At 37.3% G+C, this 15,309-nt stretch overlaps 1 protein-coding gene across 4 annotated transcripts in view; it reads right to left on the bottom strand.

Moving 5' to 3' along the window:
* HNRNPD (heterogeneous nuclear ribonucleoprotein D) overlaps positions 1–14,073 on the bottom strand; it is a 17,892-nt gene extending 3,819 nt beyond the window's left edge. For 2 of the 4 annotated variants that reach the window (XM_077143028.1, XM_077143030.1), the window contains exons 1-5: positions 13,520–14,072; positions 11,619–11,675; positions 2,152–2,320; positions 1,341–1,502; positions 213–344 (exon numbers count right to left, since the gene is read on the bottom strand). In XM_077143028.1, the coding sequence (XP_076999143.1) occupies positions 213–344; positions 1,341–1,502; positions 2,152–2,320; positions 11,619–11,675; positions 13,520–13,752 (753 nt within the window). In that variant the 5' untranslated portion in view covers positions 13,753–14,072. Of the gene's footprint in view, positions 1–212; positions 345–1,340; positions 1,503–2,151; positions 2,321–11,618; positions 11,676–13,519 lie in introns of all 4 variants that reach the window. The other 2 variants (XM_077143029.1, XM_077143031.1) reach the window with 2 other exon arrangements.
* Positions 14,074–15,309: the final 1,236 nt, after the last annotated feature.

The raw sequence follows: 15,309 nt of genomic DNA, 5'->3' as shown, positions 1-15,309 counted from the left end.
CCCCCTTCCAGCTCCCTAATAAGAGTAAACAAAGATAATCACTGACTTCCATAAATAAGGAGCCAATGGTAGATATTTTTAAAGGACAAGCACATGCAGCAGCACATACAACTCTTCCAAGTACCTCAAGAGACTGAACTGATGACTATAGAAAATGAGATAATTAAACTCTACAAATAGTTTTCTCTGAGTATATGGATGCTTTAACTTACTTTACTAAGACCAACATTGTGGTATTTCTTTTCCATTATTTTCTTCACTGGTTCCTCTTCTTTAAAGGTAATAAAGCAGAATCCACGCCTCTTATTGGTCTTGTTGTCCATGGGGAGCTCTATGGATTCCACCTGGTATCAAACAGAAGTTTCAAAAATAAGTTTGCAGTTTACTGACATGAAAGGGCACAAGTTTGATAGGGGAAAATGCAAAAAAGTAAAAAAAAAAAAAAAAAAAAAAAGTCTCTTCCTTTTTAAGGAATTCTTCAAATTAGAACACCCAAGAACAGTAACAATTTGCTACCTTTCTAATTCAAATACCCAGAAGTACAAGAAAACAGCCAGTTTTTTTAAAAAAACACAATTTTTAAAAATTCTGTACCTGGAAGACAATAGCGAGCTGATAAGGACCACTGCAACCTCTAGAGCATATGCCCAACAAAAGGTGAAGCTCTTAAATCAATCTTAGGTAACTGCTGCTATGCAGAAAACAGTCCCAATGAGGTCTGCTCTTGCAAATATTTAGGAAAAGCTACATATCTAGATTTTTGTGGGAAATATCTCAATCCTTAAACAGCAACAAAACATGCATTCTGTTTGAATCAAGTAAAAAATGTCTACAGATTGTACCTGGAACCCATGGCCCATCATTGTCAGCTTTAAATTTTTAATTCCTTAAAGGAACCCTTATCTCACCATTTCACTAATGTATCTATAACTAGTCTCAGAATTTTCACATATACACGTTTGAAAGCACTCCTGTCTTATATTCAACTTAACTATTTCCTTTTGTATCTCGTATAATCCAATCTGGATTTCTTTAAGGACTCTTCCTTGTGTTACTTATATTTTTATTTCTTCTGCCAATCTGGTAAACTCCTTAAGATAAGAAGAATGCATGTTGAGCTCATCTTTGGGTACTATGCCCCAGCAGTAATTTGGATATAGCAGGTACACAACAAATGAGAAAAATGGGAAGTTTTAATCTTCTAAAAGCATTTTCAAAGTCCTATTCCAAAACAAATCACCTAATCTGTCCCAATTTTTAATAGCTTTGAAAAATCTACTTAATGTAACAACTACATTCACACTAATTTTGATATCATCTAGGGTCAAAACATAACATACCTCTCCAAAACCACCAAAGTACTCCCTTATTTTCTCTTCAGGTGTATCTGGAGAAAGGCCACCAACAAAAATTTTTTTAACGGGCTCTTTCGTTTTCATGGCTTTGGCCCTTTTAGGATCAATCACTTTCCCATTCAATTTATGTTCTTTCTGATCCATGACCTAAAGAAATTGAAGTTTTTTATTTTAAGTATGTATATCTTAACTAAAACACACAGAAAGTTAACTTATTTAAAAATAGTAAGTTCTATATACATAACCAGCTAATGGCAGGCATATGTTGGATTGGCTCAAGACTAAACTGCAAAGTCATGTGGTGACATGACATCAGCTAATACATAAACCTAAGGTTAGCAAGAATACCATAAGGGGTGTTTGTGTAGGCCTGCACAAACTAAAAAACTACTAGATAACTATTATACCTTCAAATGATAGCAATATAAACAAACATACATGCTACTTCCTCTTAGCCCAGAACTAAAATTAAAATTAGATCAAAAGTTTTTGCCTAAAAGTTTGAAAATTTGTACTTCTGTGAACTTGTCACAGAACACCCTTTTAATTAGGCCTGTTTCAACAATTTATGTTCATTTTAACCTAGTGAAACCTATCACAGAAAAGATATTCAATGAACAATTCTTGAACCTGACCCTTCATAAAATGTATTCACAAGAATTGTCTCTCTTCCTATAACTGCAAAATGGGAATCATAAACAGTAAGCTATTTCAATTCATTGTATCATATACTATACACATTTTAGTATTTTACTTATTCAAAATTACTAATTGATCAGAACACATAACACACTACCTTATCTACACTCTCCGACTCTTTAAATAGCACAAAGCCAAAACCCCTTGATCGCCCTGTGATAGGATCTAACTTCAGAGTGCAGTCTACAACTTCACCAAATTTGGAGAAGTAGTCCTTCAGATCTTTCTTTGTAGTGTCCCAGCTAAGGCCTCCTATAAACATTTTCCTGTGAAGACAAAAATCAGTATTAAAATGCTTAAGAAATTCAGCTTTGCCTTAAATATTATCCACACCAATAATATACCTTTTCCAAACTGCACCAATTTACTGGGCAGTGTATTAATATGTCACTCTTCCTATATAACCACACACCAAAGACATCCTATTCCAAAGCTTTGCTCATCACTGCTGCCTCTGTGTAATTATAAAATAATGAGCAAGCAGCAAATTAAGTCTTACAATTGACTAAAAAGATGTGTCCCCAAAGTAAAAATACCATACATTTAAGAATTTCTTAAATTACAAGTCAAATATTCATAACAGCAGAAATGTTAGCTTCAGATTTCTCTTCCAAAGCTTCATTAGCAATTCAAAAGGCTATGCATTATCCATTGATCACAGCAACCAACAATTGTGTCTAAGCTGAAGCTCCTGTTCTATTTCTGATTCAACAGCTTATTAACAACTCTCAGCAGGCAAAATAAAAAACTCTTAAGTCTCGCAATTAAGTTGTAAACCAACTTTTATGTGTTAAGAGCCCTTAAAGATAAAAGCAATCATGCAAACAATTTAGTAAGCAAAAAGAACTGTCCATTGAAGCACAATCCACTAATTGACCTAGATGACTTCTTTACAGTAGAACCTCAGTTAACCAGCAGTAAAATGATGTTAAAACCTTTAAATGCTAAAAGCGACAGGTGGGTGAATGGAAACAAACCACCAAGATACTTTTAAGACCAAAGCTGTTAAGAAAAAAAGGGTGAAATCGTAAATTACTCTTTAATACAGCAAAAGGCCATAAAGCTTGGATTTAGCAGTTCTTTGATCCTTTTTACACACACAAGTGCCCAAAAAAAGCCTAACACCTTCCTACTCTACAACTGGAATTTTTTTTTTTTTTTTTAAGAATAAACTGTCAGAATTTGTTATGTGTGGGCTAAAAATTTTTCCATGGGAATAACAATCATGCTTGTTCAATCTTTTCTCATATTTATAACTTGAGTTGGGGATAAGGTTGTGGTAGGAACTTCCAGCTCGAGATATCAAAGCAGGTCTTTCATTAGGAAACACCTCCATCTTGTGGGCTTTTAAGATATTGACACTGAGGCCCATTCTTGGAACAAGAGTTCAGTTCTGGTTTCTCCTCCCAAAAGATGCCAGATTAACTGAGGTGTTACTGACCCTCTATTTTATCACATACTTACTTTTACCTCCAACAACAAAGTTAACTTCTGGTGCAAAAGAGATTTTGCTTCAGGCATACTGTACTTTCGATTTCAGGTAATAGGTTTTCAACTTGTATGTAGTATTCTAGAAATGGGGCATTTACATGCTTATTTTTCAGAACTAACTCAAATATGATTTCCATAGTTGAAGGCACATTTATAACCTTAGTATATTTTATAATCAAATGAATGCAACAGAAACACCCATAATGATGCAAAGGTGTTCTTAATTATTTGTCTATTGCCAATTATTGAGAAAATACTTCTCAATACATTTCCTTTCATTAAAAAAATGCACCTTTGAGTATACAATTCTTATTTATGTAAGTTACTTTAAACACCTTTTTAACCTAACTCAAGAGCATTCCCCTCCAGAGATGACTCCCCATCAGAGATGAAAGCTCTGCCAAAATGTACCCTTCAATGTTGAAGAGGACAGTTCTATCTTTATTTAAAGATGAAGAGAACTGACTATAAAGCAAAGACCTCTTGTTCAGATAATCCATGGCAAACTCTAGAACAGAAACACCTTCAATTAAATTGAGATTTAATTATTAAATTACCACTTCTATGATTATTACAGAAATTCAGTAATAGAGCAAAGACAGTTTGAAAAAAAATCTCTGCCTGATAAGAATATAATTACAAACAAAAACCTTATTTTAAAAAGCTAAAGCTGAGAACTAGTTCTGATTTTATTTAACCAAGGTAGTGTTTATAATGGGAAACCACTACTTAAAATTTTTAATAGAAAACAAATTTTTAAAAAATAAACAGCAGGAATGAGGCATGTTCTTACTATTATTATTCTTCATAGGCCCCAAATGTTTTAAAACCGTACAGAAGTCAGTTTTCTTAAATATTAGGTGAGCACATATTAATTCATCAAATGGGCCAGTAAAACACCCAAGAAACTCCCCATCATATATAGTCTTTAAGAGTCTCCTGTATCACGTTCAGCTTGTTAAAATTTAAATATGCCTACCTAACAACTAAAATGGTTCCCTGAAGACAGTATCCTTCCTCAGCCAAGAGTAAAAATCCCATTTATCCAGAATGCTAAAAATTCTGGTTAACTGTAACAATGCATATCGTACATAGCGATTACCAGTTCTTTTAAAATGAGCAAAATGTGTAGTAAAACCTCAACTAACCAGCATCTTTAGAGAATGAATAGCCAAGTATTTCAGAGCTGGAAGTTTCATCTTCCTTAAAGCATCCCTGTCTTCCCCAACTCCCCTCTCAATTCTTTTTTTGACCTTCAACTATTCGGAAAGAGTTTTTCTCTTACAACATATCACATACTCTTCTACCTTCTTAAAACAAATACTGTAATTACGATTTAACACTCTATGGGTCTGTCTTCATTAATATATTGTGCCCTTACAGTGTTCTAGAGAGCCAAATTCAGTACACAAAGTGCATCTCATTTCTTAGCTCTTACAAGTTCTAGTTCTCATTTTTGTCAGATTAATCACTTGCTATTTTCTAAAATGCCTCTCCCTTCCAGTTTGTAGGGTAAGTATAGCATACATCTCCAACCTGTTCAAATTTTGTGTAACGTAAAAGTAAATCTCCAAGCAAGAACCCAGGTGGCCAACCTTTGGGAATGCAATATAACTATGCTTGGTAGCACAAAGTCCTTTGACTTTTTCCTCTGCACTAATAAGTAAGGTTGCTGAACTGACATCCAGACAGGTGGATATACTATGACTACAACTATGCCAAATCCATTTCATCTTCATTAAATACAGCATATTAAATCTATTCGATCTTTGTTCAGCAGGCATGCCAAAACGTAACTGCAGTGGAAAAAGGTCTTCTATTTATCTGGATAAATGGGAACTTATCTGAGCCTCTCTAGAACATCAGTTTTCTGCTCTCTCTGAAATCATGAGATGGCGTAAGGTAGTACTAATTTAAATTATTTTATGACTGTATCTTAAAGCACAATAAACTTAAGGTCCCAACCAGGTTACCTGTACTACCCTTCAATACAAAGCCTGGTTTTCAAGTTCTTGTCACTCCTGCAGGGAGAGGTGTAAACACTCTTTGCAAAGAGTAGGGCTAGTACATCAGAAAAATCCTAAAACAGCCAAGCTAAAACAATATAAGACGTGTTCAAGTAGCAACAAAAATGGGTCCCTAATGCTACAAGTTTAAGATCTAACTCAGTTTTAAGTAAATTAACTCCACATTATAATGTAGAACTTCACTTAATGTATTTTAACAGAGGTTAATTTCTTAATTCTAGAGATACAAGCAATATAGCACCTCAAACACAAGGCAAAATTCAAAAACCTACATAACGAGATGCCTCAATGTTTTCTTTTACAGATATTGTTAATACCAAATTAGAAAATTAAATGGCAAGCATCAAGTCATACAACTCAATGCAAATGACAATCCAAATGATACAGTGTCATTCAAGAATTCTGGCTGCTTGTAGAACATTATTTTATCACCTTCATAAGTAGCTGCCAGGTCTGCCACTTACTAACAATATGACCTGAAGGGGGAAAAAGAAATTTTGGAGGCTCACTGGCCATCTGTAAAAAGAAAAAGTCTACAACTATACAAGGGTCTGAAGCATCCTAAATTCTCAATAAAAGTTATTTAGATGAGATAAAGTTAAAGACAATGTAACCATAATCATTAACAAAATAAACAACTATTTAATATCAAGCAATTTTTCATTTAACCAATGGCTTAAATTCTTTTTTAACAAAATGGGCTATGTGAAGTTTCCAACATTAAAGGGAAAAGTATAAGCCAGGGTGAGTTTCATAAAAATGGATCCCAAGATTATTCTACTCAATGCTGCAAACTTAAAATAATCCAGAAAATTTTGAACAGCCCGTGTAAAAAATACAGACTAGAAATTAGATCTAAAACCCTTAAATATAGCTTCCAAAAACATCTCAACTCATCCATACTCTAAATACAAAGCCAGGCATTTTAGGCAAGAATAATTTCAAATTATAAAAGGCAATACAGAGCAGCCCTGGCTGGAAGAAAATTTTTACTGATTTTCCTCCACCCCAAAACTTGTTTTATGGACTACTGAGGTTTCTAGGTTTAATATATCAAAGTCAACAGTAATTATTTAATATAAAAATACTTCCCTAACAAATCTCTACTGTGATAAAACAGCTTTAAACATCTAATCCACAGTAAAATGATAAACCAGTACACTTCTTCACATTTTTGGAATAGGGACCAAAAAAAAAAGCATTCTGTAACTTTCAAACACTTCCTACAACTCGTATATGGCTTCATAACAAGTTCTGACAGTTTAAAAAATAAAATTAACCCAACACACGTTTCCTCTATATTGCATGACTGACCAATCACTGTCAGATTTTATGTTACACAAGCCCACCATTAATCCTTTTTTAAAGAAATTTCTGGTACTTCATTGTTGTAACTATTCCTTAAATCTTAAAATGACAAACTATAATGAAATCTCACCAATATTACCAGTACTTTTATTTAGAAATTAATAGATTTTTTAAAGTCACTAGTTACCTATAATGAGGATGATGCTTTGCAAATTGTTAATTTCAAATGGTAGGGTAGGATTTGTAATAAAAACTATCCTTGGAAGAATTCTGACAGAATTAAGTCAGTAACAAAAAAAAAGCACCTTTACATCAGATTTGGTACATGATAGAAATGCTTTTAACTATTTAAAAATATTAATTAGACATTAAAGTCTAAGGTTGGCAAATAAACACATTTTTTCAAGACACATTTTAGCTAATAAGATCTAAATGACCTATTCCATGATTAAGGAATAGGTCTTTATGCTTCCCAGCTTTCTATATACATTAAAATGTCGTTTTCAAGGTAATTGTGGAAATGAATTATATTTTTATTCTAAACTAACATATATAACAGATAAAATATTTTTCAACGATGCTTAATTCCCACAGCCTAATATATTAAATGTTGTAACTTCATACCAAATGAGTCTGACTATAAAAAAGACAAAGCTGAAAAAAAAACTTAAACATGACAGGTTTTGAGCAACCATACATGCTTAACCCACATGTCCTTTTTGCTTTATTTCATTACAAGGAGGCAATGATACGTCACATTTTTTAATAAACTCAACTTTATAAGGTAAACTCCCATTTACCTAGAAGTTAAGGAACGGAGTTTCCTTACTAGAGGTTAAGGTTCTGGTTAACTGAGATTACCACACATTCCACAGTTCTACAGTTTTCTATTAGAAATCAATTTATATATCACCAATAAAATCAGAAAGTGATTTTTACCTCTCTTGACTCTTACAAAGTTTTAACATCACATCTTTCAGTATTAAAAGGGAAAAATTATAGGAAATTCATTACATGTCAATTTTGGTTGCTTTGCATATTTGTTGCTAGTTTTCATCTATCTTTCTCACTGGACTAAAGTGCAGGAGTGGGGAGATTCCTGGCTGTTGTTGGGCTTTGTAGTTGCACTCTGAGGTCTAGCATTTTACAGTTCGTAACCCAATACTTAAAACTTTATCACCTCAATAAAAACACCACCTTGATTATCAGCCCAACACTGGCATAATAGGAGTCTCCTCACTCCACCCCAATTATTCTTAAATGCCTAGTTCCATTGTAGAATACAATACTCCAGAGACTAAAATATGCTTACCTTTACTCCACAGGAGTAAATCACTGGCAGTATCAACTATTAGGGCACCGGATAAATACATACAAGCTATCAAAGCAGGCTATGTTGTCAATCTTCCTGTGATGAGCATTGTTTCCAACACAGAAATCAGCAAACCAAGTAACAAACGTGTTTTATTACCTGAGACCACACTGTTGGAAGTGAACAGAAAGAGATCCCAAGCTTCCAGCATCCAGTTCATGCCCTATCTACTAAAGCGTTGAAGTAGAGCTAAAGTCAAATCAAACTTGGACTAACAGAAGTCATTTTTCACTCCATTTATGAATTTGCACACAAGTGAGGTATAGTTTTAAACGAAACAGGAAAAATGTTATTATTCTATTACTTTTCAAATGTGGCATAGATCACCACTTGAAGGCTAAAACTATTCCTCTTTCATACTGGACAAATAATACACCACAAATGGTAGACTTGAAATGGTAGAATACGCAGGCAAATTAACAATACTTAGTTTATAAAAGACATCACATGGTTTGAAAATAAACCCAGGTTTAAGGCAAGTATATTAATCTCAAAAAGAAGCATAGAAAAACTTTGGTAGTCTCTAATTCCAAACCTGAAAGGTCAGTTGCGATCTTTCAGGATAGACAGGAATTTGAAATTCATAAAATCTAATACTCCTCCCTTTTATGTTCCTCATCCCAAGATTTGGGGCAGCAATCTCTGCAATTTTAAGACTGGAAACTTGTCAAAGGTTCATGGATCCATCTGCTCAAGTAAACAAACCCAATTTTACTGAATCAAAAGGCCAATAAGTTTATCATGAGATTGCCCTAAAAGTAATTAACATTTACAAAGCCAACAATGTTCAGATTGACCCAGAAGCATTAGGGCATAGATTATAACTTCAAATATTAAAATTAAAAACACGTGTTGGCCCATTCTTTAAAAAATCAGACAACCTATAGCAGAACTGATTCAAAGACAACTCCCAAATGAAAAGAATCGCACTGAGTTTATATCCTGACAATTACAGGACCAGATTTATTGTCCTGTAGAATTGAACAAGTGTTGCTATACTTTGCCTGATAACTGAAAGGGACTATTTTGCTTTCTGCCCATTCCAATACAAGCAAGTCAATGTACCTACCTTGTAAAACTGTGTCTGAAAGCTACCATGATATTCTAGTTTTTCACAGATCAGATTATTAACACTCTGCCACCAGGTAACTTGCTACATGGCACGTATCATTTTCCCGGATACTAAGTAATTTTAAAGTACCCACCCCAAAAGAACTTCAGTACTGTAAAGAACAGAGAAAGTCAGTGCCATAAAGAAAAATAGGAAATTCCAGTAAAATCATTCCTAAACAAAAACTAGGGATAGTGATAAAGTTGAAAAGACTAAAAGAGAGGTGTACTCAGAACATCATTTTACTATGGAAATGAGTAATTATCCTAAGGCCCATAGTAAATCATAGAAACACCCACTGGAAGTGCAACAGGCAAGTCCTCCTAAAAACAGCTCTTCTCAATTCCTCTATTAAAAGACAAAACAAACAAAAAGCCTATATATCTACAAAAAGTTGATTTTTAAAATATGTTTAGGATGAAATTTTAATCACTCTTCTCAATTTAGGATTGTAAAAGGAAATGCATATGGAAATATACTTAAAAAGTTAAATTTAGATGACTTTATACTTCATAACAAGGTTTTATGCTCACTTACTGAGACTACATTATAAAACTGTGTTGCCCAAGTCCCTCAAACTGAGGAACAGAAAGATAGGGTATACTTGCCATCAAAAAACAAATAAAAGAAAACAGATTTAAAGGCCTTGAGTGTTTTGTTTCAAAAAGAAAAACTTAATATATGGAACTAGATCGGTCTGGATAACAGGGCAGTCACTACGAAAAGCCAAATGTTAGACTTTATAAACAAAAACTACATTACATATGTACTAAGAAATGATGATCATACATCTATGTGATGATATTAAGAACTACTGATTGCATTATGTAGAATGGAATGATTTCTAAATGTTGTGTTAGTTAATTTTTTTTAATTAATTAAAAAAACTACATTACATACAATGCTTGCTGTACACGAAACACAGCAAAATCCTATTTACAGTGAATGACAGTTGGTCATAATCTAACACGTTCATTAACTATTAATCATTCATTTTTCCTAAGACGTCACCCAAGAAAGTAGTAAAGTTAGGTAACAAGATAAGTATAATTGAGCTAGTGACCTTCAAAAACAAGTTTATGGTCATTTCAATTTATTAGAAACAATTGCTTATAAAAATTTGAATTTATTATGTAAGAGTAGTAGACAAGTTTTATGATGTATGTTTAGCTTGCCACTCTTAACAGTGAAAATTAACTCAGTTTCCACTAGTCACCAGATAAAAATAAAAGTTCATCTAACACATTGTTATTCTAAACCTAGCCTTTCGTCTTTTTTTCTATTTGCTTTTTCCTTGCTTAGTGTTTCCAGCCTGCTTCATTTCCAATATAAAACTGGACCGTTTCAGTGGATGATACAGTGTAAGTATAGTTTAATATAAATATTTTTATATAAAATTAAAAGCCTTATCCCATATGGGCCATTAAAATAGAACACAGCATTTACAGGAATAAATCAACTAGCTGAAAATTACTTATTCACCTGTAGCCCTCCAAACTCCAGTGTTGGTGGATACAAACCCCTGGAAAACTCAAATATGCTCCTGAAGGCAAAAGTGGACATTTAGGGGAGAGGAAGAAGAGGATACAAAGAATACTCAACCTACCAACCTTAAAAGAGAAGTCATGCAATTGTGAATACATGTCAACTAATTATAATTAATAATCATACTGAAAATCAAAGAGCTGGTAAGAATTCTAGTGGAAGGCCGTATCAGCCCTCCTCTGAATGGTTCATAACCAATTCTTATTAAAGACATATTTACAAATGTGTTGATAAAAAAGCAGTTTTGTGTAATACATACACACAATGCTACTTGAAAAACTTTTACTTATGACTTCTCCAGAATATTCAAAATAACATGCAAGACACTTTAAACACAAGATTTTCTATCAAGTAACTTTCAAATGTAGCATTAAACTTAAAATTACAACAAAAACATATTCCATCAACTTTGAAATCACAGTAATACTTTTTCTTGCACAGATATATAAATATCACTACTTATTATATTTAGCTTAAATTGGCCAAACCACAATTACATGCATTATCACAGACCAAAAACCATGAAACAGCATCAATTTTGCCCAAAGATGTTACACACAATACCTAAAAGATTTATATCCCAGGTACAAGATATCCTACTGTAGTAATGTCTAGAAGTTCCTGGGGTCAATGGGCAATTAATACACAGCCTTTGCATGTTATGCTTATTGAAACCCTTATAATACATAAATAAAATTTAAAAGTTTTACCATTCTTCCCGCTGTGCCGTCGCTGCTTCAGAGTGTCGTGGGGAGGAGTTTGAATGGCTAGGGAATTAACAACCGGTACAGCAACCAATCAAAATTCTAGTTTTAGTTTTTGACAATGTTAGGGTTAAAAACTTTAATTTATTTACACTTCAGTTCAACAGTAAATAACTACAAAGGCAGCTTGTTTTGTGACATGAAAACTCAGGGCTAATAGAAAGCCTGCCCATAACAACAAGTTACACAATTAATCATTTTGGTGCCTCTGTCCAAAGAACAGAATTCAGGAAAAAAAACCAAAATGTTTAAGGCTTAAGTTTCCAAATATTTAATATATTCATTTCTTAAATTAAGCTATATATAATTCAAGATTAGTTATTTTTAATTAAGAAAAGCTAGTTTCCCCTCCCACCTCCACTACCCCAAAGCCAGCACAAACTGGCAAAATGTTTGACAAGAGCCTGCCTAGGCTGGGGTTAATAAACCCTATATTCCAAAATGCCTCCCACCCCCAATTTTTTTGCTGTCTTCCCCAACAAATGAACTGGTATTTTCTAATACAGGATTAAAAAGACACTTTATTGCTTTTACCTTCCACCAACACATTTCTCCTTGTTACAGTGAAAAAATTCATCAGCACCCCCAAATACAAAAATGAATGGAAGCGTTAACTCCAGATCGGCAGTCAGTAACGGGAATAGGAAGAAAATCCAACCAAGAACCCAGATTTAGTCCTTCCTGCTAATTCCTGCTAGCTCCCGCGCCCAACTGCTGCATTCTAGTACTCTAAATGCAGCGTTTAGCAGTATATATTTCTGTTATTCGAATTGAAGAAATCAAGTATTCAGAAAACTGAAAAAAAAAAATCTAGTGCTCTTTATTTTGTGAAACAGGGCAGGTGGGCCTCCTTTCCAACAGTGGTTTAGAGGGCGGGAAGGTGAAATCAAGAGGCCAAAATGGATCATGGACACTGAAAAACTAGTTTTAAAAAAACTGGAAGTTGCTGAGAAAAGTAAGATAAGCATACAATCTGTTAAGAGCAGTTCAAGTTGGGGAACTCAGTAGCTGAGGGCGCGAAAAGGGTGCGCGATTAGAATAACTCAGCGGGGTGGAGGAAGGGCAGCCAGCAGGCTTGGAGAAACAGCTCCAGTCAAGCGCAGGCCCTGGGAACAAGGAACTTAACCTATCCCACGGAACCAACATACCAAGATACGACTTGGTGACATTTCACCAGGCCCAATTTGTTCCGTTGCTTGAAATACACAACCTATGCACGCATACCATTGTGTATAATGCATAAGTTATAAAGCAAAAAATGAAAAATCAAGGCAAATTTTCAAGATAAAAAAATATTTGGCCTAAAGCCAGGCAAGACGAACAGTGATAGCCAGGCCTCTACAAGATCCCAAAAACATGTACTCATAAAGGATCTCAGTCTCGGGATGGCGGACTGAGAACCTACAGATAAGCCTTAACAATCCAAGCATAAAGGCTTATATGTCTGCGTTTTTATGCTTGGGACTTCAGAAAACAGAGAGGATAGCGGGAAAGAAACGGTACCTCTAGACAGGCGGGAAAAAATCCCGGCGGCTAAATCGGTGGGAGGAGACCCACTGCGAGGGAGGGAAGGAGGGCGGGCCGGGGAGCAGCATGGTGACGGCTAAAGGTGGAAACGTGTGTGATGGGGGAGGGGGCGAGAAGCAAGCAAGAGGAGAAGGAAATGAAGGCCACGAGAAGCCCAAGGGGAGCGCTATACAGAGATGGGAAAAACGTTGCGAGGAGGCTGCAGGCGGGCCTGGAGGGCGGGCGGGTGAAGAGCGGGAAGGAGGCCTAATGGCGCGGGAAAGGGAGGGGGGATGGGGGGACTAGTTGGGCCTGACTATCCCGGGCCGCCCCTTACTCACCCTTCATCCTCCTCGTTTTTACTGGCATCGATCTTCGCCCCCTCCGACTCGGCGCTGCCCCCTTCGGTGCCTCCGGCCGCGGTTCCGCCCCCAGTCCCAGCTCCGCTTCCCGCCGCCGACGCTGCCCCTTGCGCCGCCGCCACCATGGCTCCCTCCTGCTCGCTGGCCGAGCCGCCTACCGCCGCCGTTGCCGCCGCCGCCGCCCCGTCCCCGCCGAACTGCTCCTCCGACATAGTGCTACTGCCTCCGCCGCCGCCGAGACTACACCCGCCGCTGCCGCGAACCGAAACTAGCAGCAAAGTAATCCCCGCCGCTGCCGCGCGCCCGCTCTACCTCGCGAGGCACACAAGAAGACAGAAGGCGCGCGCGTGGCTGCGAAGGCTCCTGCGCCTTTCCCTGGCCTGCCCCCTCGCCTCCCACTCTCGCGCGGCGCGCACCGCTGCTCTCTCCCGCTGCACTGAAAAAGAATAAGAAGCAGCGGCGGCCGCTCTCGCCTCCTCCTCGCTTTAATGGCGCCGCCGCGGACCACCTAAAATGGCCGACGGAAGAACGGCGCGTCCCGGTCACGTGACGCGAGAGCGCGCCCTTTGCACCTCCCCCGCCCCCTCTACCGCTACTTTTTTTCCCGTGCCCCTCCCTCCTCGATCCCGCCCTCCCGCTGCCTTTTATACCTTCCTCTCACGCGCCGGGTCCCATAGCGTGGAGTCTTTAAAGGAACCGGAAGTTGCGTGCACTAAGACGGCCGCGCGGGGACCATAGAGAACAAGGAGCGCTGTTTCGAAGGCTTGGCTAGAAGGGCTCCTTTCCTCTGCTCCCGCCCTTCCGAAAGTTCCTGGAGTCCGCACACCCCTCCTCCTCCGGACGGCTGCGAGTTGGAGCGACCGCGTTCGGCCCGGGTGGGGTTGTGTCTCCCGCGCCTTAGTTGGCTGCGCCTTCCGGACAACGACTGTGCCCCGTGGGCCTACGGCATGGGGTGGGGGAGGGGAAATGCGTATTTGGTGTTTCCTCCTGTCCTAGAAGGCCCCAGCCCGAGAAAGAAGGCTGTCCTGATATGCCGGTCCCCTGCCTCCGGCATACGCACAGCGGCGCCGGGCTCGCGGTACATGGTCGGGCGGCCCCGACTGCCGCATCTCCTTCGCCCGCGGTCGCCTCTCCGGACCGGGTGACATTGAGGCTTCCGCGTCGCTGCTGCATCCCTTGCCCCGGGCTTGCAGGCCGAGACCGCTGAAGATTGGTTTCTTTTTTTTTTTTAATTAGTTTTCCAAGTAAGATTTTTGCTTGCATGCTTTTCTCCTGATAATTTTCGAGAAAAGAAGCAGGTAATTTTCATATTTTAAGTAACAGGGATCGTTTCGCTCTGCTACCTTTATTTGAAGATTCTGAAACCCACCACGATTCTGTTAAAATTACTAAGAGTTTGAGAAGAGTGTTAAATTAAGGATTCATTTAGTTTAATTTTTTAAAGTCGTTTCATTTAGTGGAATATATCAGTACTGCGAATCGTCTTTACCAGGTCTGAGTTTGTTGTGGAATTTTGTTTTTGTTTTTTTAAACACCGCTAGGCGTTTTATGCAAGAGAACTGTGAAGTTACTCTTTTATTAAGACGTAGAATTCCAGAAGTCTTGGCTGGAAATTAGATTATTCGGGCTTTGAGGTTTGAAGCATCCTGCAGTACACCTTTAAGATATTAGTCAACAAGTAATTATTTGTCTGTTTAAAATGGTGTAGACAAGGGGGAAACAGACAAATTTGCAAAAAAGCAAAAACGTTTGCTGTTTTTAAATATTTG

This window comes from Tamandua tetradactyla, chromosome 24 (assembly GCF_023851605.1).
Source record: "Tamandua tetradactyla isolate mTamTet1 chromosome 24, mTamTet1.pri, whole genome shotgun sequence".
Classification (NCBI taxonomy): Eukaryota; Metazoa; Chordata; class Mammalia; order Pilosa; family Myrmecophagidae; genus Tamandua; species Tamandua tetradactyla.
Note: the sequence above shows the minus strand (reverse complement) of the source record. Positions and strands in the feature narration are given on the sequence as shown.